This window comes from Brassica napus, chromosome C7 (assembly GCF_020379485.1).
Source record: "Brassica napus cultivar Da-Ae chromosome C7, Da-Ae, whole genome shotgun sequence".
In the NCBI taxonomy this organism is placed as follows: domain Eukaryota; kingdom Viridiplantae; phylum Streptophyta; class Magnoliopsida; order Brassicales; family Brassicaceae; genus Brassica; species Brassica napus.
In genome coordinates this window covers 4,583,596-4,606,348 of record NC_063450.1, presented here as the reverse complement: position 1 = coordinate 4,606,348, position 22,753 = coordinate 4,583,596, and the positions used below count along the sequence as shown (strand labels likewise).

The following is a 22,753-nucleotide window of genomic DNA, read 5'->3' as shown; positions in this document are numbered from 1 at the left end:
GGGCTAATGTCTCGGATGGTACAAGTGGTGTTGGTACAAGCAAAGGAAAGGAGATAGATGGGCGTGAGGCAGGTGATGGGAAGTCTCTTGTAGCCTACACTGGAGCACCAAGCAACCGTGGGAACAATGATCAAGAGTATCTAAGGAGATCCGACCTTGATGCTCTCATTAAGTTGTTCAAGGAGAATGGTAACACATTTGGGTATTCATTTGGTGCTAGTGTAGTAGAGAACTATAAGAATCTAACTAGAACTGATAGGATGCATGAGAGCTTGATAGAAATGGTAAATCAATATAGGATTGCAAACTTTGCTAGAAATGGTCATACATTCAAACCATCTAGTATCCTTGCACATATTGCTAGTTCTCATGACATTAAGCCATTAGTGATTGATTCAGGAGCATCTCATCATATGATAAGTGATACTAGTTTGATTAAAAACATTGTACCAATGAATGGAAATGTGATGATTGCTAATGGAGATAAGATTCCTATTAGAGGAATAGGAAGTCTTAAACTGTTTGATAAGGAAACTAAAGCCTTTTATATGCCTGAATTTACTTCAAACTTGTTATCTGTTAAGAAATGTGCTACTGATTTACAATGCAATGTTATATTCAGTCCTAATGATGTGAAGTTTCAGGATATTAAAAGCAGCAAGATGATTGGAAAGGGAGTGACTAAAGGAGAACTATATTTACTTGAAGATCTCACTCCTGTTTCTAGATATAGCTGCTCGTTTACTTCTGTTTCTGGTTCTAGTTTAAGTAAAAATGCATTGTGGCATGCTAGATTAGGACACCCTCATAATAAGGCTTTAAAACTGATGTTGCCAGGTGTTTCCTTTGAGAATAATGAGTGTGAAGCTTGCATTTTAGGCAAGCATTGTAGAACTGTCTTTACCAAGTCCACTACTGTTTATGAAAAATGTTTTGATCTCATTCATTCTGATGTTTGGACTGCACCTTGCCTGTCTAGAGATAGCCATAAGTACTATGTAACTTTCATTGATGAAAAATCCAAATACACCTGGTTAACCTTAATTCCAACCAAAGATAGGGTACTTGATGCATTTAAAAACTTTCAAACCTATGTAACTAACCATTACAATGCCAAGATAAAGATTTTTAGGTCAGATAATGGAGGAGAGTACACAGGACAAGCATTCAAGCTACACCTATCTCAGCATGGAATCCTTCATCAGACAAGCTGTCCCTATACTCCACAACAGAATGGTGTGGCTGAGAGGAAGAACAGGCATTTGATGGAAGTAGCCAGGTCTATGATGTTTCAATCTAACGTGCCTAAGAAGTTTTGGAGTGATGCAGTTGCTACGGCTTGTTATCTCATCAACAGGACACCAACTCTGATTCTTCAAGGACGATCACCATTTGAGGTACTGAATCAGTACAAACCCTCTCTAGAGCATATGAAGATCTTTGGATGTTTGTGTTTTGTGATGGTGCCTGGAGAGATAAGAAACAAGCTAGAAGCTAAGAGTTCAAAGGCAATGTTTATTGGATATTCATCAAGTCAGAAAGGATACAAGTGCTATGATCCTAACACAAGGAGAGTGTTAGTATCTAGAGAAGTGAAGTTTGTTGAAGAAAAAGGATACTATGAGGAGCAGACTCAAGATGATTTGAAAGATCTCACTTCTGATAGAGCTGAAACATTGAGGATTATCCTAGAGGGTCTTGGAATCAACATGAATCAAGGTGGAAGAAGCACTACTCCAAACCCGGATCATCAGACCTCCAATCTTGACCATGAGGGGGGGAATGAAACAAGAACTCAAAACCATGAAGAGACAAGTAGAGAAGAGAGTTCTGGTTCTCATGATCAAGCTGAGGAATCAAATGATCAACAAGGAGCTGAAGAGAGTCAGCTAAGGGAAGAAGGAGCTGAAGCAAGTCAGCTAGGAGAAGAAAGATCTGAACCAAGTGTACTGCCACAAGAAGAAGAACAAGAGATTGCGCAAGAAGGGCCAGTGTTGAGAAGAAGTACAAGGCTGAGAAAGGATCCTTCCAGTTGGGTAAACACAAGAGTGTACTACAATGCCCAAGCTGTGAAGCATCCTACTCAGGCCGTGTGTTCTTTTGCTAAATATCCAGAAGCACATTGTGCATTCATGGTAAACTTAGATGAGAATCACATTCCAAGAAGCTATGAAGAGGCAATGAAGGATAAGGAATGGAAGGAATCAGTAGGAGCTGAGGCAGGAGCTATGATCAAAAATGATACATGGTATGAGAGTGAACTACCAAAAGGGAAGAAGGCAGTATCTAGCAGATGGATCTTCACAATCAAATACAAGGCTGATGGGCAGATTGAGAGGAAGAAGACTAGATTAGTAGCGAGAGGGTTCACTCAAACATATGGAGAGGATTACATTGAGACATTTGCACCAGTAGCCAAGTTACATACCATTAGAATTGTACTAAGCTTGGCAGTTAATCTTGGATGGGGATTGTGGCAAATGGATGTGAAGAATGCATTCTTACAAGGAGAACTTGAGGATGAAGTATACATGTATCCTCCACCTGGTCTTGAACATCTAGTGAAACGAGGGAATGTACTGAGGCTAAAGAAGGCTATCTATGGGTTGAAGCAATCTCCAAGAGCTTGGTACAACAAGTTGAGCACAACTCTGAACGGCCAAGGCTTTAAGAAGTCAGAATTGGATCATACTCTCTTTACCCTCACTACTCCCTCAGGTATTCAGGTATGGTTGCTCTCCTTGTGTATGTGGATGATATCATTATCACAGGGAGTGATAAGGAAGGTATCAAAGCAACCAAGGAGTTTCTAAAGTCTATGTTTGAAATAAAAGACTTGGGAGAAATGAAATACTTTCTTGGAATTGAGATTTGTAGATCCAAGGAAGGTTTGTTCATGTCCCAAAGGAAGTATACACTTGATCTTTTGAAAGGTGCAGGTGCTTATGGAGGCAAGACAGCAAGGATGCCAATGGAGGATGGCTACAAAGTACCAAGAGAGGGGGAGATTGAAGACAGCAAGCCATTTCATGATCCTAAACTCTATAGAAAACTTGTTGGCAAATTGATTTATCTTACCATCACAAGACCTGATATATGCTTTGCTGTGAATCAGGTGAGTCAACACATGCAGCTTCCCAAGGAACATCATTGGCGTATGGTGGAGAGGCTGCTAATGTATCTGAATGGCTCGCCGGATCAAGGAGTATGGATGGGGTGCAATGGAAGCACAGAAGTAGTGGGCTATTGTGATGCGGATTGGGCAGGTGATAGAGCTGACAGGAGATCAACAACCGGCTATTGCACATTCATTGGAGGCAACTTGGTAACCTGGAAGAGTAAGAAACAGAAGGTGGTGTCATGCTCAAGTGCAGAAGCTGAATATAGAGCTATGCTGAAGCTTACAAACGAGCTAGTGTGGATCAAGGGCATCTTGAAGCATTTGAAGATAGAACAAGCCACTCCAATGACAATGCATTGTGACAACCAAGCAGCCATTCACATAGCCTCCAACTCGGTGTTCCATGAGAGAACAAAGCACATTGAGGTTGATTGCCACAAGGTGAGGCAGATGATTGTCCTAGGAGTCATCTTGCCATGTTATACTAGGAGTGAAGATCAGTTGGCTGATGTATTCACCAAGGCTGCGAGGCAAAAGACAATGGAGTCCATTCATATCAGATTGGGCCTCATTGATCTTGGGAAGAGAAGTAGTTGATCCCCTTAGTCATGAGATCTTTACTCTTTTTCCCTCATTAAGGTTTTGTCCCAATGGGTTTTCCTTGGTGAGGTTTTTAATGAGGAAGATCTCATGGCTGTCCAAGCTTAGGCTTCCACAAAGCTAAGCTTGAGGGGGAGTGTTGAGATGAGCTGAGTATATGGAGATGAAGAGATAAGGAGTTGAAGAGAAGAGGAGATGAAGTACTTAGGGAAGTTTGGGAGAGTATGGTACGGTAGGCCGTACAAGGCCGTACAAGGCCGTACCATCCAAACCTCAACCAAAACTTACCATACCTTATCCAAGTGAGACGGTAACTAAGGAGGAGTGACTTGGGTAGCTTAGGGAGAGGATCAGACCGTTGAAAGGATAAGGGGACGCGGTGCCAGGCTGGAACAGGCTGGAAAGCTAAAGCACCTTTAGTCCAAGATGCCATAAGCGTGTGATGCATCCTAGTGGTTGATTTGAATCCATTGCCTTGACTACACACGGCTCAATAGTGCTCATTTCCCCTCTTGTAAACCCTTGTGTTCCTCTTATAAATATGTAACCTCACTCATTAATAAGATTAAGAAAGTTATGAGTCTCTCTCTTAGTCTTTACTCTCAACATGATTCGATCCTAGACTTCTAATCTCATTTCATACTCAAATCTCTTCTAAATCACTTCTAGTCTTTCTTATTTACTCAGATTACTCTACTCAATCCTAAAAGTGATAGATGGAAGCGCTACTCTGGGCAATGGTATGCATGAGGAATTTAAGTCAATTTCAGGTTACGTTTGCAACAGATTGTTCTCAATTGGTGAAGATGGTTTCCACACCAGAGGAATAACCTGCTTTTGCAAATTATTTGGAAGATGTCAAGACCTTGAAAGAGAGTTTTACCCGATCAGAGATTATCTATGTACCACGAACGTAAAATACAAAGGCGGATAGACTAGCACGCAGTGTTAGGAAGCAGCTGTCTTTCGTCGTTCACATGGATGCAGATCACCCAGTTTAGTTTACAGAGTTAGTATGAGTCTGTAAAAGTCGATGACAAAAAAAATATATATATAGAGTAAAAAACAATATTATTCTATATTTCACTCTATTATAGTGTATCTCTATTATTGAGTAAACCACTAGAGCAAAATCAACTCTATAATAGATTTACTCTATTTTAATTTAAAACATAGAGGAAAAAAATAGTTTTTCATTAGAAATGGTCTAAAAGGATAAAACCCGAAAAGAAAAGAAAAATGCTATAACACCTAATTATAAAATTAATGATGATATATTCTTAACATTTTATTACAAGTTTGTTATTTCACAAATTAACTCTATATTTATCACCCAACTTTAATTTTGCATAAAAGGACAAAAAAACAGAAAAAGAGAGAAAAGAATACACAAAGTAAATTTGAGAACATGGATATCCTCCAGCGGAGCTACCTGCCTTGTGAGAAAAAAAAAGCATAAAACCCCCATTAAAGTCTCACCCACACAAAGTTCCTTCATCATTAAAGTTTCTAGACTTCATAATCCCCAAAACGCAAATCATCAAACGCTAAACGCGGAAACATATAACGCAAAACTCTGTTTTCGTTTACCTAATTCTCTGTGGACGCCCACACCGTAAACCTTCACCAACCCAAATTTAATTCTTCTGTGTTTTTTATTCACAAAGTACAAAAAAACAGACAGATAATAATATATCTCCTTCTCTTCTCTTCTTCTTCCTCCTCCTTCGCTCTGTGATTTAATACTGAAGTACATTCAAACCCCACAAAAGAAGATGAAGTACATTCGAAGCAACAGCTTGAAACGTCTCTTCTCCTTTAAACGACGCAGTTTCGACTCAGACTCTGAAAACTCAACTCCACACGCCAAATGCGTCGAGGGTTTTCAAGAAACAGAGCAGTTTCAAAGACCCAAGTGGAAATGTTTCTCCTTTGAAGAAATCTACGAGGCAACCAACGGTTTCAGCTCAGGTTCTGTCTCCAAACTCAAGAAACTCTCTATAATGTCTTATTTCACTAAAAAAGGGTTTGTCGTTTTTTTTTGCAGAGAACTTGGTAGGAAGAGGCGGATTTGCAGAGGTGTATAAAGGAGTTTTAGGTAAAAGTGGTGAAGAAATCGCAGTGAAGAGGATAACGACAGGAGGGAGAGAAGACGAGAGGAGAGAAAAAGAGTTTTTGATGGAGATTGGAACAATAGGACATGTCTCACATCCTAATGTCTTGTCTCTTCTTGGTTGTTGTATTGACAATGGCCTCTATCTTGTTTTCATCTTCTCTTCAAGAGGCTCAGTTGCTTCTCTTCTTCATGGTATATAATCCACAAGCCTTCTTTGACAAAAACAAATTAAACTTTTATGAACATATAATGCTTTCATGAACATATTTTATGCAAAATCAAGATTTTCTGCTTTGTTGTTTTTGTTTGTTATAAGGATTTTTAATATTTTGTTTTATGTAGATTTGAATCAAGCACCATTAGAGTGGGAGACAAGGTATCAAATTGCTATTGGGACAGCAAAAGGGCTTCATTATTTACACAAAGGTTGTCAGAGAAGGATCATACATAGAGACATTAAATCCTCCAATGTTCTCTTAACCCAAGATTTTCAGCCACAGGTAATCTGTATATATTTTTTGTCTCTTCCTTCTTAATATTTTAACTGTTTCATTCTTATCTATAACTATTCTCCTTTTTATAATCTTCATTTAACAATAGTATTAAAAGAATAAAATAATTATCTCTGTGTATTTAGATATCTGATTTTGGTTTGGCAAAATGGCTGCCTTCTGAATGGTCTCACCATTCCATTGCTCCAATTGAAGGCACTTTTGGGTACTTTCTTACTTTATTTCCATATTTGAACTATATAACAAAGTGCATGTGTTTTGTTTTAACATGTTGATTAATCATTTTTGAATAAATACAGGCACTTAGCACCAGAGTACTACACACATGGGATTGTGGATGAGAAGACTGATGTTTTTGCTTTTGGAGTGTTCTTGCTTGAACTCATTTCTGGTAAAAGACCTGTTGATGCTTCCCACCAAAGCCTACATAGCTGGGTAAATCCAATTTAACCTGAATGTATTTACAATTTACCCGTTATTTTTATCGCATGATCCTTTTAAAGTGTTATTGCTCAAGGTTATGTCTTTTTCACTCGTTTCTGCAAAATATTTTTTTAACAATCAAACTTTATGAACTATGCATATACCCTAGCAAAAAAATACCATAACATTTAGATGGTAAAGGTTTTTTTCTTACACCCAATATTTTCACACCGAGAAATAATATACATCGTCAACCCTAACCAATCAGACCTTGATCATATTTTTCGTGTTATATAGTTCAATTCGTATTTAAATTTAAATATTTTAAATAGGCAAAAACCATAATAAAAGAGGGCGAGATTGAGAAGTTGGTGGATCCAAGGATCGAGGAGGACTTTGATATCAAACAGCTTCACCGCATCGCTTTTGCTGCGTCTCTCTGTATCAGACCATCGTCTCCATGTCGGCCTTCCATGATCGAGGTACGTTCATTATGCAATCATATAAAAGTTATTGGTTTTCTTTTTAAATATGTATATAATAGACATAGTTTTTAGTTTATTTGACATATCTGGTAGTTTCTTTTTCTTCCTCGAGAGCTTCATTTCTTTGTTTTCTTCCCTTGATTCAGTTTGTACTTTAGTTTTGGCAATAAAAGAATAATTGTATAGTGTATATATTTAATTTTCTTAAAAGCCAAATAAAGTTTTATAATTGGTTCATAGTGAGACGTAATATCGTGTCGATATTACTCAACGATTCGCTTTTCAGTTAGCTTATCGGCTGCGGGACTAAAAAGTGTCTTTGTTGTTCATATTGTGATACTGAATAAATCTTGACTTTGTAAAAAAAACTAAACTTAGTTTAATGCCGCATATACATATAACATATACATTTAATTTATATCTATCAATAAAGTTGTTTTTTAATTATTGAATAAGATACATGAACCTTTTATCAATTCAATAAAAAGAAGATAAGTAATACTCCATCTGTTTTACAAAATAGACTTTCTAACGTTTTCACACATATTAATAAAACACATTAAACTACTATAATAAATATATTGTTTTCTGCAATTTTCAATCTTCAATATCTTTTAAACAATAGTAATTTAATAAAATCAATTAATTTTTTTGAAATTTACATTTTTTAATAGAAAACACAAAATACCTATCTTTGCGAAACAATCTTTTTTTCTAAAATATCTATTTTTTGAAACGGGGGAGTATATAATATATGAAAAGCTCCATTACCGACACCTAATTTTAGTTCCAGTCCCATACAAAACAAAACAAAACAAAACAAGCACTATGTTTTCTTCTTTTTTTTTTCAGCAAAACAATATGTTCTCTAAAACAAGAGTTTTGTATTATCAGTGATTAAACAAGAAAAGTATTGATCTTATATATAATTAAAGAGGCTCGTTTACCAACATTAAACATTGATCTGTAATTCAATATCCAATAAAACAAAAAGAAATTATTAAACCAGATTTTCAACATCAAAACACAATATAATCGTACAATTTGTAGTTTATATGACTCAACCACATGCCAAGAACGTATTTACTGCATTGTTACAAGATTGGACTAGTTTATGTTCTTTTTCTTGGTCAAACTACTAAGCTATGTTCTTAATCACTATAATCTTTTCTTTTCTAATCAATGTTTGTCTTCGGATTTGTGGTACAATAGGTATTAGAAATACTACTGCAGGGAGAAGAAATAGAAAAAGAAAAATGGAAAATGGAAGAGGAAGAAGAAAAGAAAGAAGAGTTTTGGGGATTTGAAGATCTTGAGGATTGTGAATATGATTTTTCAATCTCACTTTCTCCTCCTGACTCGATTTCTAATCGAAGCTCTTGAAATCGTAGTAGCTAGATCATCTAAAATTAGTTTTAAAAACTTGAAATATCAATTTTGTTTCATTGTAAATTTTGCTTAGAGTTGTCTATTTCGTAATTTAAACACTTGTAGTATTCAATGAGGTGTTCTATTTATTTTTGGATGTCGACAGTTAAAAATATTTAAAGCTTTAAACCGAACTCTGTCCAGAGTTTCCAAACCCCATATAATCTAATATTCTGATATAACCTATTAATGGATAGAAGACTTTAAGAGTTAGGGTCCCATTGCATGCATTCAGTTAAAATGGTAGTAGTACTAATAAAGTGAAAACAATCATTTTGATATTTTCTATCAATTGTATTTTCAAGAATATTGTAAATTCAAATAATGTTTTATTATTCTGTTTACATTTGCAGGTTTCGGTGATTTTGATAATTATAACATAATAGCATGATTTTCTAAATTTAACTCATGTAAACACTAAATACATGAAAGTCTAAATGCGAAACAATATCACTAAACCCTAACAACATAGCAGATCAATACTCCTTCCATTTTACTAAGATAGATGTTTCAAAATATACTCCCATGTAACAATAAATGTCGTTTTATACATTTTGGGTTTATAATAACTTAATAAGTATTCTTTAGACTGGTTTTTGCATGATATCATTTTAATTTTTTTAAAAATTCATTTCCATATTTTTAATATATTATTTTGTTTAACATGGGACGAGACCCAACTAATTCTCAAGGGGGACAGTACCGACGTCTAGTTCAACCCCGGATTTTCTAATGAAGCAAGTGTGGCTCATCTTTGTCTCGCTTGTGGATTGGAACCCAGGACCGACGAACTTATGCCTTGTCCCAAGTTCTCCTTTCTCTAATATATATACATTTTTTTGGGTGTAAATATATATATGTATATACATATATTGGAGACATCATAAAAATGTATTTTTTTGGATAAAAAATAAAAAAGGTATTAGTACAAAAATGTGTATCCATCTGTTATCCCAAGTATTGACGTGTGGTTTGCAATCTACAACCATCTAAAACCAACATTTATTGTGTTTTGTGCTAAAAACTATGATGGTATAGAACGACGAGTTAGAATACAAACACTGACATTTATTATGTTTCGTGCTAAAAACTATGATGGAAATTGGAAACAAGAGAAGATTTATTTTTCTTTCTTGTAGTTACTCTTCTAAATTCTAAACAACGTTAGTGAAGGAACTCTTCAATGTGCGTACGAAATGGAACTATATTATTCAGATTATAAAAGATTCCAATATTTAGAAGGATTTATTTTTTAAAAAAAATATTTAGAAGGAGAAAAGCAGCCACTACAATTTACAGCCTCAACATTTCACAAGAACCATTGATTAAAACATCTGCATTCGACTTTTTCATTCCGATTTGCCTAAAAAAACATATACGAAGATAGATTTATGATCTAGATTGCCACGATTAAAAAATGTTAAAATTTTGCTAGTCACTCAATTTTCAACAATAAGAAGCAATTATTGTTTGATCAAAAAAAAAAAGCAATTATTGTAAAAGTATAGTTTACACTCCTCCAAAACATTTTACTAAGGTGACTCTTATATTGTAAAGGAAAAAGTGTACTACTAAGGAAAATAAGTACTTAGAACAAACGAGAAAAAATTTACCTTGCAAGACACATTATGAGTTATCAATTACACATAAAGACACATTGGGTCAAGAGAACACTTTCTTATGCTCATTTGTCTGAATTGTCCTTCGACTAGAGAGAAAGTGTCGTAACATGTGTCAAAATTCTTTTCAATATTCTCTATAATTAATTCCATTTAACTTTCACCTTTTGGTTTCATATTTCCTAATTCCCTAAACTCAATCTTGCCTCAATCTATCGTCATCTTCATCTCTCATCTTCCGTATCCTTCTAAATCTTCTTCTTCTTCACTAAATTTGTAGACTTTTTTATAATTCTAAATCACTAATTTCTGTTGTCGCTTTATCTTTCGCCGCTTTATGTTTTAAATCCGGAATTCATGGAAACCTCAGGTTGGGGCTAAGGAAAATCTGTTCTGAAATCTCAGATTGGGAGATTCCATATCTTCACCGAATATATCCAAGGTTTTGCTTCTAATTGAACTATGAGAATTTCATATACAGATTTTTTTTTTCCTCTTTCATACTTGTTTCTAATTGATATACAAGAAGATAAGAAATAAATAAATTTTTGATTTTCTTCTTAAGCAGACAGCTAAGCCGATGTCTCTCCTGCAACATTTGATTCACATGTCGCCCATGCTTTTCATGTCCAACAATTTCCTTGTCCACAAATGGGCTATCCACAAAGCTGCCGTCCATGAATTTCATCTCCACCAAGCTCGTATCCATCCATCTTCTCCCCATCGTTCTCTTACCCACCAATTTCATATCCGCATCTCTCTTGTATATCAATTTTTGGATATGACTTAACTATGTATGTGAAGTAGCTATTATGTAAACAGTGGTATATTTTGAGTTAAGTGTGACTTCTCTCTGTTTGTAAGCAAATAAGGGTTTGGAAGATAGTCTCTTTTTGTTGCATCTGCTGCTAATGTTGTTCAGACATGAACTATGGAGTTCACTTCCAAGGTATTACTTTTATTACTCTGTTCTATCATGTGCTTGATTGGCCCATGTTGTATCCATTAACTATTGAAACAAATGTTAGATTTGAAGTTAGGTTGGTAGCTTCCATGTTTGGTATCTAATTGTCACTATACAAAAGTCTGGGACAGTTCACGATATTCAATATGCTGCTTAACTCCACAGATCTATCTCCCATAGTCCTCCTGTCCACGCCTTTATCAAAGGCATCCATGTACACACATCCCCTGTCCACAACTCGTCCATCTCCAACTTCGCAGTCAACACCTCTCTTGTCCACACACACGCCTAAACTAGGAAAAACTTTATCAATATATGTTTTGTATCAAGAACTACTTCATCAGTGTTAAATTTTTTTGAGCATATTTTCCTAAATGATTATTTGTTATTTTTCTCTTTTAAAGGAACTACATCAGTGTGTCTTTCTTTTCAATGTTATTGTTCTAAATGGTTAGTTGTTTTAGTAGATCTTGGCCATCATCTATACGAACCAACGTACACTTCCACATACACACCATCCATAACTAGCACCATCCATAACTCATTCTTTCACATTTCACATACACTTCCACATACGCACCATCCATAACTAACACCGTCCATCACTCATTCTTTCGAATTGCACCGTTACAATACATTCTTTCAAATTGCATTGTCCACAATATATTGTCCACGATAGTGTGTCCACTTAAATCAGTTTTATATTTTATAAAAATTAAAATACGAATATGTTCAAATTGCACCGTCCACAACACATTGTCCACGACGCTCTGTCCACTTAATTCAATTTTAAATTTTATGATAAAATAAAATATCAAAATAAATATATACATATGGATCTCAAAACATAGAAGAAAAAAAAATTATAATTTACTATATATATTATATATCAAATTTACATATCATAATACTAGATAATAACAAATAAAAACTATTGAAGGAAACCAAAATACTTTAAAAAAATCAAATTAAATATCTTTTTGTTTCTCATTCTTTTAATATTTATATATCCACAAACTTATGTCCACATCCACGGATCTATCCTCAACCGTTAGATCTTATGACTTAAAAACAGATCTGACGTCTCCAGATCATTCACTTATACCTATATACCTACTTTTTTGTTTAAGCTTTTATCATTAATTGCAACAAGTCACAAACCTAGTTATCTTACGGTTGGCTTCTACTTACACAAAGGAAATGTTATTTATGTCCTAAATAAAACAGCTGTCCACACAAAGTGTGTCAACTAGACAATGTGTCTCCAGACGCAAACAGAAGACAAAATGTGTCTTTTAATGTAAGCTTCTCAGTTAAATAACCACATAAAGTTTTATATATCCGTACTCTTTGTTTTTTAAATTTTATCTGTACATTATGAGATGCAATATCCTTAAATAAAAGGGTTTAAACAATCTGTAATTAAGATTGTCCAACCAAATTTAAGTCAATATTTTATCAAAGAATCTTCGAGATCACTGAATTCACCAATTGAGCATCCAGGCCCTCGGATTCCATTTGATGATCAGTGATTTGATCTAAAACCAATAACATTAATCATTGTATTTACATAATATGATCTTAATCATAATAATGCATTCTTGGATCAATACAATGATGTTAAATAAGTTCAGTGTGGATACTTGTTTGGTGGGTGACCATGCCAGGTGTACGGGACAGACAATTATCGTAGTGTCACTCTACATTTATTTAAAATTTACGATGCATTTATAATGATATAACAATACACATTTGATATTTCAAATCATCGTGACTGAGTTGAACTTGAGTGTTACAAAAGGTACACTTGGAATAAGATCTGTTAGTTTATTGTAATATACTGTATCTATTTGTTCGTATTAGTGTCAGCTTCGCCTAAGCCGGTGACCAGAAACATGACATAAATTATTTTTGCCACCGAAAAACACAAAGGTTTAAAAAGGTCGAAAATCAAGTAGTTTAGCTTTGTTCCGCTAAAAAGCTAGAGACTCGAAAATTCACAGCACAGATGAAGTATAATATGACGTTTGTGGATGTCCCCAGAGGAACAGTTTGTAAGTTTATAGTTATACGCAGTATATTTATAACTTTATAATTAAATGTATACCAAAACGTTTATAATTAATACATTTAACTACTTTTCTTTAAACAGAGGAAAAACACTCTTTCAAGCATTCAAGATATCATATACTCTTCGAAGATAAAATGTAATTGTTTAACAAAAAATTGTATGATTTTTTCGTATGGAATTTTGTTATGTTCTTTTTTTTTGATAAAACAAGTAATTTGCAAAAACCTTTTTTCCAACCTCTCTCTACAAAGTCACCGTCAAATCTAGATATCGTTTCGGACCCTCCGGTTTCCGGCGATCTTGTCGGTGCCGTGAGGGACCCCCTGTTCATTTTCTTTCTCGGCCGGTGCTTCATCTTCGGTTCTAGTCTACCTTTTGTCTGATTGGTGTGGTGGTGCAGGGTTTCTCCGGCGTTCCGGTCTCGTCTGAAGGTGGCTTTGGGTGCGGCGGTCATGCATGTCCTGATCTTTAGAGGACGAGATCCGGATCCATGCTTCCTCTTGGCTGTGCAGTTCCTATCTATCTTTTGTGACCTCATGGGCTTCCGACAGTTAAACTGGAGGGAGAGGCGGTGAGTCGTTATGGCGAGTAGACTTTGGCGGAGCTTGAACTGCTGGGCCGATGAGTAAGCCCGCCGTTTGAGGACGACAGTTGGGTCTTAAAAGGGGTTTCGGCAGCGGCTGACAACGGCAACGGGAGGAGACGACCGGCTCGGCTCCAACATTCTTTTCCTCCCTCTCGATGAGTCTCTCCGTTCATAGTGCTCCACTTCGGTTTTCTTTCTCGGTTCGCTCGGTGCTGCGGCTTGGCTGGTGGGGTTTGTTCCGGTCCTTCTTCGTGTTTCTCCTCGCTTGGCCTTGTCGGAGTTCGTAATCGGCAAGTGTGTGCTTGCATCGGCGGCTTCGTTTCAAGTGGAGCTAAGGTTTGCGGAGGCTCTAGGGTTTGGGCCATTTTGTGGGCCAATCGGATTAGGTTTAACTAGTTTCGAGCCCATTAAGAGTTTTTTCATGGGCATGTAGTTGTTGTTTAATGTTTTTAAATTGCTGCATTTTTATGTAACAAAAAAATCCCAAAAATATTTAATACTAGGGGAGCCCAGCGCTACGAACCGGATTTTGATGATAATATAAATTTAAATTAATTTTATGGTCTTGAGAAATAAAGTATTCGTCTAACGCATGCATCATTGTTCCTAAATTTATTTTAAAAGAAAATAAAATTCCAATATATGGATAATAATATATTAGCATTTTATATCACATTATTTTGTAACATTTTGTATTATATTTGTTGATTTTGAAATAATTTGTAATAATTAGATCTAATGTTCTTAGATTTTACGAAGAAAAATATGTATACTTGTAATAATTAGATATAGTGTGCTTTGACATTTTAGAAAGAGAGATATGTATACTATTGGGATACACTTCATTTAATTTTTGAGGATCCATTCAAAAGTTAAACGTGGATTACTTTTGTTACAATGAAACTATAGTGTGGTAAAGACCAAGCAAATATTATAATATGTAATCACATTTTTTTCTGGCCGAACTGCGATTCATTAAACTAAAAGCAAGTTTAGAGATAAGAGCGGTGAATTTACCACTGCATCAGCCTCTGCATTCAAAAATCTATGAATATTATAGAAAGATTAAGATTTAAAGAAGCTGCTGAATTGCTATCAAAGAAAATGTTGTTAATCTCTTTGGTGAGTCCTTATTTTGCAGCATTCTAACTAACACTTGCGAATTATACAATAGCGATACCTTAATATCAAGACACAAAAATGAAGAATATTTTTGTTTTTCATTAGGAAGAATATAACACCATAAAACATACACAAATGATATAATATTCTCTTATATCAGTCGATTTTGATTTAATTTCAATTGTCAGTTGTTTTAGATTCAAATGGTTGGTTATATGTTTTCGTAAATCTTTATTTACGTGTGAGTTTTCCTTATATACAGTATTATAATATTTAGAGCTGAATTGTGATTGACTAAATCGTATAATAATATAATTGTGATTCTCTGAATGAATATATTTTTTTTTAATTTATACAGTGTAATTATGTCATCTATTATGATTATGTGCTCGAGTTATTAACACAAATGGTCACTTTCTTACTTTTTTTTACACTCAATATCACATTATACTACTAACACACTTTTCAGTGGTTGAAGACTCATTTCTCCCTAGAAAAGCAAAACCACAGATGGGCATTTAAGTAAAATGATATTTGTTTCTGGTTAGGCTGGTTAGATAAATTAAATATTTCTGGTTCGGTTGGTTGAAATAAAAAACATTAAACGTCTTCTTATCCTTGGTTTTTTTCTCCACCACATCTGAAGCTCGTGCACACCACCATAACTATGCCACTGTGGTCTCTCGAAGGTCACCTTGTCGGATTCTCTTGGCAACGTCGTCACCTGAAGACAAGCAACCCAGATTCAAGCTTCTTTCGCAGCATCTCTTCCTTCTCTGCCGCAGCTCTTCCATGTTCGTCTCAGTATGTGCTCTGCAATTGTCGTTGCTGCGACCTGAGCTCTCGCCGCTGAAACGTCCCCTCTTCTCCTGCTGGAAATCGGTTACATAAGCTTCTTTTCTAGGTCGTATATGAGAGGCAGATTGATGTGAGAAAGACATGAACTTTTTGTCCCTTTGTAAGTTCATATCACAATCTGTGTGATTTCTTATAGTTTTAGGTTTTCTTTTGTTAATCCCAAAAGTATTATAGTTTACAAGTGGATTTAGGTCTGATCATTTTTGTAATCAGATTCATTGGGTTGTGATTTATAAACATAAGATTTTCAGAATTTGGGTTGATCATGATCATAAACATATGATCAAATTTTCATTTTCAGATACAATGAACTATCTTTTTGTTTAAGAATCATCTTGTTTCAGAATCAATTTATGGATTTATCTGATATTTTGTAAGATTTTTAGAACATGTACACTTCATATGATGTTTATGTGTACATCAACTTATATGATATCCATGTGTACACCACTTTTATGATGTGCATATCAATTTTATAAGATGTCCATGTGTAGACAACCTTTATATGATATCCATATGTACATCATTCATTTATAAATATCCACTACATCACTAAAATGCATAAGGTTTTATAAACGAATGGTTTGAAAACAAACACAAAAAGATTAATAAATTAAATCAACATGTATATAATTTTGTAATTCAAAGATACAAAGATGACACATTAAAATTAAGTACACATGTACAATGAGTCTGATGTACACATTGATCAGTAACACTTGATGGGTAGTATAATGAGCTAGTCTGTAGACTTGGATCAGGAGATAGGAATCTTATCTTCTACATGTAATGAAATCTCACAACCCCTCCAACAAAACCGTACAAGAGATACAAAAAATTCTAACTCGATATGAGATCCAGAGATGTCACTGTCCACATGTGCATCAGTTCACTTGTACACACCTGATAATTCTCAACACACACTTGCAACTTTGATGATTTACACAAGTCAAAAAACATTGTTATCTCTAAAATCTCAAGGTCATACAAAAGGAAGAAAGCTTTTGTTGGTTCAAAGCATGAAAATTCTACCAGCCAATGAGGTAAATGAAACCTAATAAGAAAGTGATGATTCAAGACTTGTGTCAATAAGTCGCTATGGAAGCATAGCCAATTACTAAAACAAGAAGAAGTGGAAGCTGGAGGTGAAGCCAAATGATATGTTATAGATGATAACACATGAAGCTGGGAAAGGGATGTGTTTACCGAGTACTCGAGACGATTCCCCATATGAAGGAGACATGGATTGTGGCCACTAAGCAGAGGAGGAAAACAAATATGACGACAGTAGCGACGAATAAAGCAGCTACTGAATTCATGTCCATCAGATTCCATTCTTGCTGAAACAAAAATTTTGAAATTTGGATTCAAATCACTAGGACTGAGTCACCACTGTAATTTGGATTCGCCGATTGGACTGTGAACAACGAGAATACACGGGGGCCAAAGTGTTATGATCCGTAACATTTGCATCGAGTAGCAGCTTCTTTTTTTTTTTGGACTGAACACAGCTCATTTTCCTTCCTTCATTCTTCTCCGTAATCAAGAATTTATCTATGCTTTCTCAATTTGAATCTGGAGAATGAGATATGAGAGAGGAGAGAGTTGAAATTAAATTTTAAAATACAAATAATATGTTTCCTCACAATCGACCATTCATTTCCTATCTTCATTAATTTGATTTCTTTTAACTGAGTCAACTCGGTAATTGGAGGCAGCTATAGAAGATTCACTTTGGTTCTGGTTTTAGGCGACTGAAAAATAATATAGATGAAGAGAGAGAGATATAAAGTGAAAAATGGAAACACGTTGTCTTTTAAATGATAAAGAAGAAGAGAAGAATAAGGAAGTGAATGGGAACCACCATGTGGTTTTGTTTTAGTTAGAAAAAGTAACGAAATTGAACAAAGAGTTATGAAAAAATACGTTGGCAGAACAAAGTGACCCATGGTGTAATTAATAAGTGTAAATGTGCCCTATTATGTAAATGTTTCTATGTGGTGATGTTTTTTTTTGTAGAGTTGTTGTGTATTATGACATTCAATAACTGAAATATTTTAAATCTTACAAACCAGTATGGGTTAAAAAAATAGTGATTTATAGGAAGATGATTTGATCAAGTTGTATTGAGGTAGAGATTAACACCGAAATATTTATAATTTAATCATAAATGTTTGGAATATAAACATTAATATTTTAATCTATAATAAAGATAATCCGGTCAAGATTTAGTTAATATTATTTGATTATATGGTTCATCCTTAAGATGTTTGAGTTTAGATATGCTACATCCTCAATATAGATTTTTCGTTGCAGCTTTTGTTGTTGTCCTTTGCAAGAATACGTAACGTAAGTTCATAAAGCTTTTGTTTCAACTCTAAACTAAGATTGACACAGAGTTTCTCTTTCTCCTTATTGCAGTATAAACAATAACTTTACCAAAAGTATTCGCTTACCTCAGTTAACCTACTGGGTCTGCTCCAGCACAAGCTGCAATGTTGCTGGTATAATTGTATTGTTACCATTGCACAGCTTCAACATTCAAAGGGAAGTGGAGACACCCCATAACATACGGCAATGCTGTCACAGTATTCTGAAATTTGGTGAATGTTGCTGGAACACAAACCCATTAAAAACGAAAATCCAATAATTTTTTTAAATGTAAACTTTCTGTGATTTATAATCAAGAATACAAATAAGTTCAAGAATGAGAAGAACACAAGAAGAAAATATTTGAAAAATCATTTGTTATGTTATGTTTGTCTTTCTTTCCTCTGCTCATAGACTCTTTTTGGGTTTTTAACATATACAAGGTCAACTGTCTAAGACTTTAACATGGAGAAAATTTATAAGGTTCTATTTTCCTTTTACCTCAAGTGAAACTGAAGTTGTTTCAGTACCACTTAATAGGAATTGCCTAAAAAGATAGTGTCTACTTTCTTCTCTGCCTGAAATCATCAAACATGCACTATAAACAAACACACTAAGCCATTAATTAAAGGACTACAAAAGTGGGTTTTTCTTGATCTTGATTCAGTGTCAAATTCAGAAGTCCATCAACTTTAAGAGATATCTTTCTCAGAATTGTTGATAACTTGTAACTCAGGTCCCACAATAAACAGGATAACCTAAAGAAATCAAAAAGGACTCTCAACACGCATAAGCAAAAACAGAAGAGAACATTGCAAAACTGTTATATGTCTGGATTCATCTGCAACAGAACGAAACCTCCACTCGCAGCCTTGGACGGGTTCCAGTTACAGTTCTTGTCGCGGTCTAAAGCTCAGAAGTGATCATCTTGAGCTTCCCCATAGCATAAGCATTTTTTGATAGAGTTTTGAAGCTTCCGTCCACCGAAAGCAGCAGTGTACTGTTGATGTATATACTGCACAGACGATGTCTCCTGTAAGAACGTTAAACAGACGTCACTTTCCAACAACAAAAATTGAAAAAGGTGTAATCTTTGTAGAGAGTGAGAGAGAGACTAACGATTGGTGTGCCTTTGATACTAAGGCGAGGCAAAAGATCAGAGGAGGAGAAATGAACAGGAGCAAGTGGATCTCCCCTAACTCCGAGAAGAAGCTTGTCTCCTGGTGATAATCAGAAGACACTGTTTAAAGTAGTAAGTATCAGTGAGAAAACATGAATCGCGTTAGCAACGTAAATCGCTAGTGTACCTGAAATTCCCGAGTTACAGTTAATAAGAATTTCAATTCAACTTAGATAAACATTCTTACATGAAGTTATTACAACGAAACCTCCTATGCAACATTGGAATCAATAGAACTAAAAACCAAGAGCTTGGCGATAAGGTTCTTTGAGAGTGAAGAGAGTCATGCTATTTATTTTGTTGTGAGGAACAACTTACCATGTATCTTTGTTGAAAAGTTGCAAGAGCTTTATGCCTTTTCGTCATCTGGCATGCCTGAAAAATTAAAAAGGATATCAATTTAGGACACTCATGATAAAAGACGACGACTGAATGCATCTGGTTCTCGTAACGGTTCTGGAGTTGTCTCGCATTACACGATAAGGGGATATGAAGCTATGTAATCACAGTGCCTTATGTAAATACAATTAGTCAACCTGTTCGTTGATGAACGTCTCAACATCAATCCAGAGAGCTTCCCATAAAAGGATGAGCTTGGCCTCTCCCAACCCAGGAATAAAATCGTGGAAGAACCATTATACTGAAAATAAGACTACTGGTTTCTGAATACGGAATGAGAAAATGGTTCTCCAAGTATGAAAGCAAACCTTTTTATAGTCGAGATTCCACTGCCTTCCATGAGCTGAGATCGCATTCAAGAGAGATCATGGGGGTATGGATTTAAGAAGGTCTTGAAGAGGTTGAAGTTGTAACTGGTATCTCTGCGGATTGACGAGGAAGAAGATGAAACAACTCTCTTGTAACTCAGGTCGGGCCTCGATCTCGATTGGCAAAGGAGGAGTACACCTTGGTGATGCAGCCTTGGTCCGTTGTGAGAAAATAAACACGAAGCCCATAAGTTGTCTATATATTTTAAATGAAACGATGCGTACAAGTGATAAAATTAAAGACACATTTCGATCTCTAAAAACACTATTTTCTGATGCGGCAAGCTGAGAAAGAAAGAATAGTGTTCTTTTATAGTAACTAGGGTCGGTCCGTAGGGCGGGCCGGATATACTTTACTTGTGATCTAGGTTATTATTTTTGTATAATTTTGTGGTTCGTGTTTTTGGTTTGCATTTGCAAGAGATGGGTGATAATGATAGGAGAGATTATATGTGATAACATATATTTTACTTGTTTGCAATGTTGTTTGTGTTAACCATGGTTTTTTTAAAAAAAATTCTAATAACCATGTTTGCGGCCTTACAATCTGTGATGTTTTGATAGAGATGAGTTCTCTATTGTTTAACCATATATTATGATTTGTATAATGGGGGTAAATTGGGTGGTGAGTGGTTCGTATCGGGAACAAAAATGTCATAGTGATTGTAAATTACGATTAGTTATGAGATTTCTTGAAATTTTAAGGTTCCTGTAACCTGATTAGGGTGTATTTGAAGTTTTGGCAGCATATATTGGTGGACTCCTTGTTTTCTAAAGTACGAATATAACAATTAGTGGAGTTATATTGTTCTAATAGGTACTGTTTAGGTATTATTGATTTGTGACTTTCTACTTCGGTACTACTCAATTTGGGTTGGGGATTGATAGTCCACTTTTATAACCATTTTCTTTATTTCGACATGATCGTTTATCAGAAACATACAGACAAAAGTTATTATTTATTTTCAAAAAATTTCTAGTTAATATATTTTGAATATATTTGATCACTAAATACACAACTTTATGTTCAGACACAATTGACCATTTTCTACATTAAAACAAAAGTGAAAATAATGTATTTTGTTTAATAATTTTTAATTTTTTTTACAACAATCATTTTTAGTTTGATTTTATCTTTTTATTATTTCTGAATTGTTACATCAACAGATATTACACCAACAAATATCTTTTTATTATTTGATACATTTCACATCTTTAATATAACATTTGTATTGATTCAAAAGCAAAGCAACAAAGAAGTAATTAACCTTTTTAGAAAGCTCAGTGTGGCTAGGCTTTCATTGTCAACGTAGAAGTGTGTCCCTGATGTCGAATTGAGGAATAAACGACTTGCATTCCACACAATAGGCTACATGAAAATTTCCTTTCATTTTTAAAGAATTAACATTTACAAATAAGACGTTTTACAGCCAACTACTTTGAAATTTATGTTGGTTGAAACCATCGCTTTGGATCCACACCCAAGTGTAAGATATAGAAAGGCGATCATCACTTTTAATCATATATTCTCACATTACTCTCTGTATATAAACATTTATTAATTAGGCTCTCTCTCGATGTATAAAGCTAGAGCACTGCTCTTTGTGAATAATATACAATTCCATATTCATCAAGGTATCAGAGCACAAAAAGATTTAGACCTAATTTTTTTTTTTTTTTTTTATTCCTCTTTTTCTTCCGCCTCTCTGCGTCTTCTTCTCTAACTCTTCTCAACCTCTGTTTCTCAATTCTCTTTTGGGTTCTCAATGGCTACTGAAAGTTCCAATCCCTCATCCTCGGCTGAGACTACCACAGTCTTCAACCCGAGAGATCCAGCAAGTACCTTGCTTACATACGTGAGATTTAGAGTCTCCACACAGAGCTGCTAATGTTGTAGGCTGTAAATGGGTGTTTACGATCAAAAGGAAGGCAGACGGCACAGTCGAAAGATTCAAAGCGCGTCTGGTTGCGAAGGGCTTCAATCAAAAACCAGGAATTGATTATCATGATACTTTCAGTCCGGTGGTGAAGCCTGCGATAATTCGTCTTGTTCTTAGCGTTGCCACTTCTCACAACTGGCCTCTTAGACAGTTCGATGTTAATCATGCCTTCTTACAAGGCAAGCTCGAAGATAATGTCTACATGCTACAACCGCCAGGGTTCGTTGACAAAGACAATCCTACAGCTGTATGTAAACTCCACAAGGCGATCTACGGTCTGAAGCAGGCCCCTAGGGCATGGTACAATGAGCTTCGCCGGTTCTTACTTGCCTCTGGGTTCACAAATTCTTTGGCTGATGCGAGCTTATTCATCTACAATAAGAATGGAGTTCTCCTCTACATGCTGATTTACGTCGACGATATAATCCTGACGGGGAACAACCAGACTCATCTCAACAACTTCATCACATCTCTATCAACGAGATTCTCTCTAAAAGACCTTGGCCAACTTTCTTATTTTTTGGGTATTGAGGCTCATTACTCTTCTCAAGGTCTATTACTTACCCAACATCGTTATATTGCAGATCTTCT

At 35.2% G+C, this 22,753-nt stretch overlaps 1 protein-coding gene and 2 long non-coding RNA genes across 6 annotated transcripts; 2 read left to right on the top strand and 1 right to left on the bottom strand.

Moving 5' to 3' along the window:
* The first annotated feature begins 5,196 nt into the window (after positions 1–5,196).
* On the top strand, positions 5,197–8,822 carry LOC106432979 (probable receptor-like serine/threonine-protein kinase At5g57670). Its single transcript, XM_013873826.3, has 7 exons — positions 5,197–5,692; positions 5,769–6,029; positions 6,180–6,337; positions 6,475–6,554; positions 6,649–6,784; positions 7,105–7,254; positions 8,470–8,822. Exons 1-7 carry the CDS (start codon positions 5,497–5,499, stop codon positions 8,638–8,640), a joined length of 1,152 nt encoding a protein of 383 aa, XP_013729280.1. The 5' UTR covers positions 5,197–5,496; the 3' UTR covers positions 8,641–8,822.
* A 3,485-nt stretch (positions 8,823–12,307) lies between these two features.
* LOC111211147 lies at positions 12,308–14,483 on the top strand. The gene is made up of 2 exons (XR_002662306.2): positions 12,308–13,322; positions 13,740–14,483. It is a non-coding gene; the product is annotated as an uncharacterized LOC111211147 (long non-coding RNA).
* Positions 14,484–16,494: 2,011 nt separating this feature from the next.
* Positions 16,495–22,083, bottom strand: LOC106432995. 4 transcript variants are annotated; one of them, XR_001286510.3, is made up of 5 exons: positions 19,992–22,083; positions 19,774–19,830; positions 19,395–19,515; positions 17,112–19,308; positions 16,495–16,959 (listed from the first exon to the last, which is right to left on the bottom strand). It is a non-coding gene; the product is annotated as an uncharacterized LOC106432995 (long non-coding RNA). The 4 variants fall into 4 exon arrangements; XR_007326475.1 differs by having other exon boundaries at positions 16,495–16,808; XR_007326473.1 differs by having other exon boundaries at positions 16,495–19,308; positions 19,395–19,495; positions 19,992–20,095; positions 20,163–22,072.
* Positions 22,084–22,753: the final 670 nt, after the last annotated feature.

What these genes read in the sequence shown, in the direction of transcription:
- LOC106432979 (XM_013873826.3), top strand. Translation starts at nt 5,497, where the DNA reads ATGAAGTACATTCGAAGCAACAGCTTGAAACGTCTCTTCTCCTTTAAA. An exon ending in AACCAACGGTTTCAGCTCAG is followed by an intron (nt 5,693 to 5,768) that starts GTTCTGTCTCCA and finishes TTTTTTTTGCAG; the next exon opens with AGAACTTGGTAGGAAGAGGC. An exon ending in CCCAAGATTTTCAGCCACAG is followed by an intron (nt 6,338 to 6,474) that starts GTAATCTGTATA and finishes CTGTGTATTTAG; the next exon opens with ATATCTGATTTTGGTTTGGC.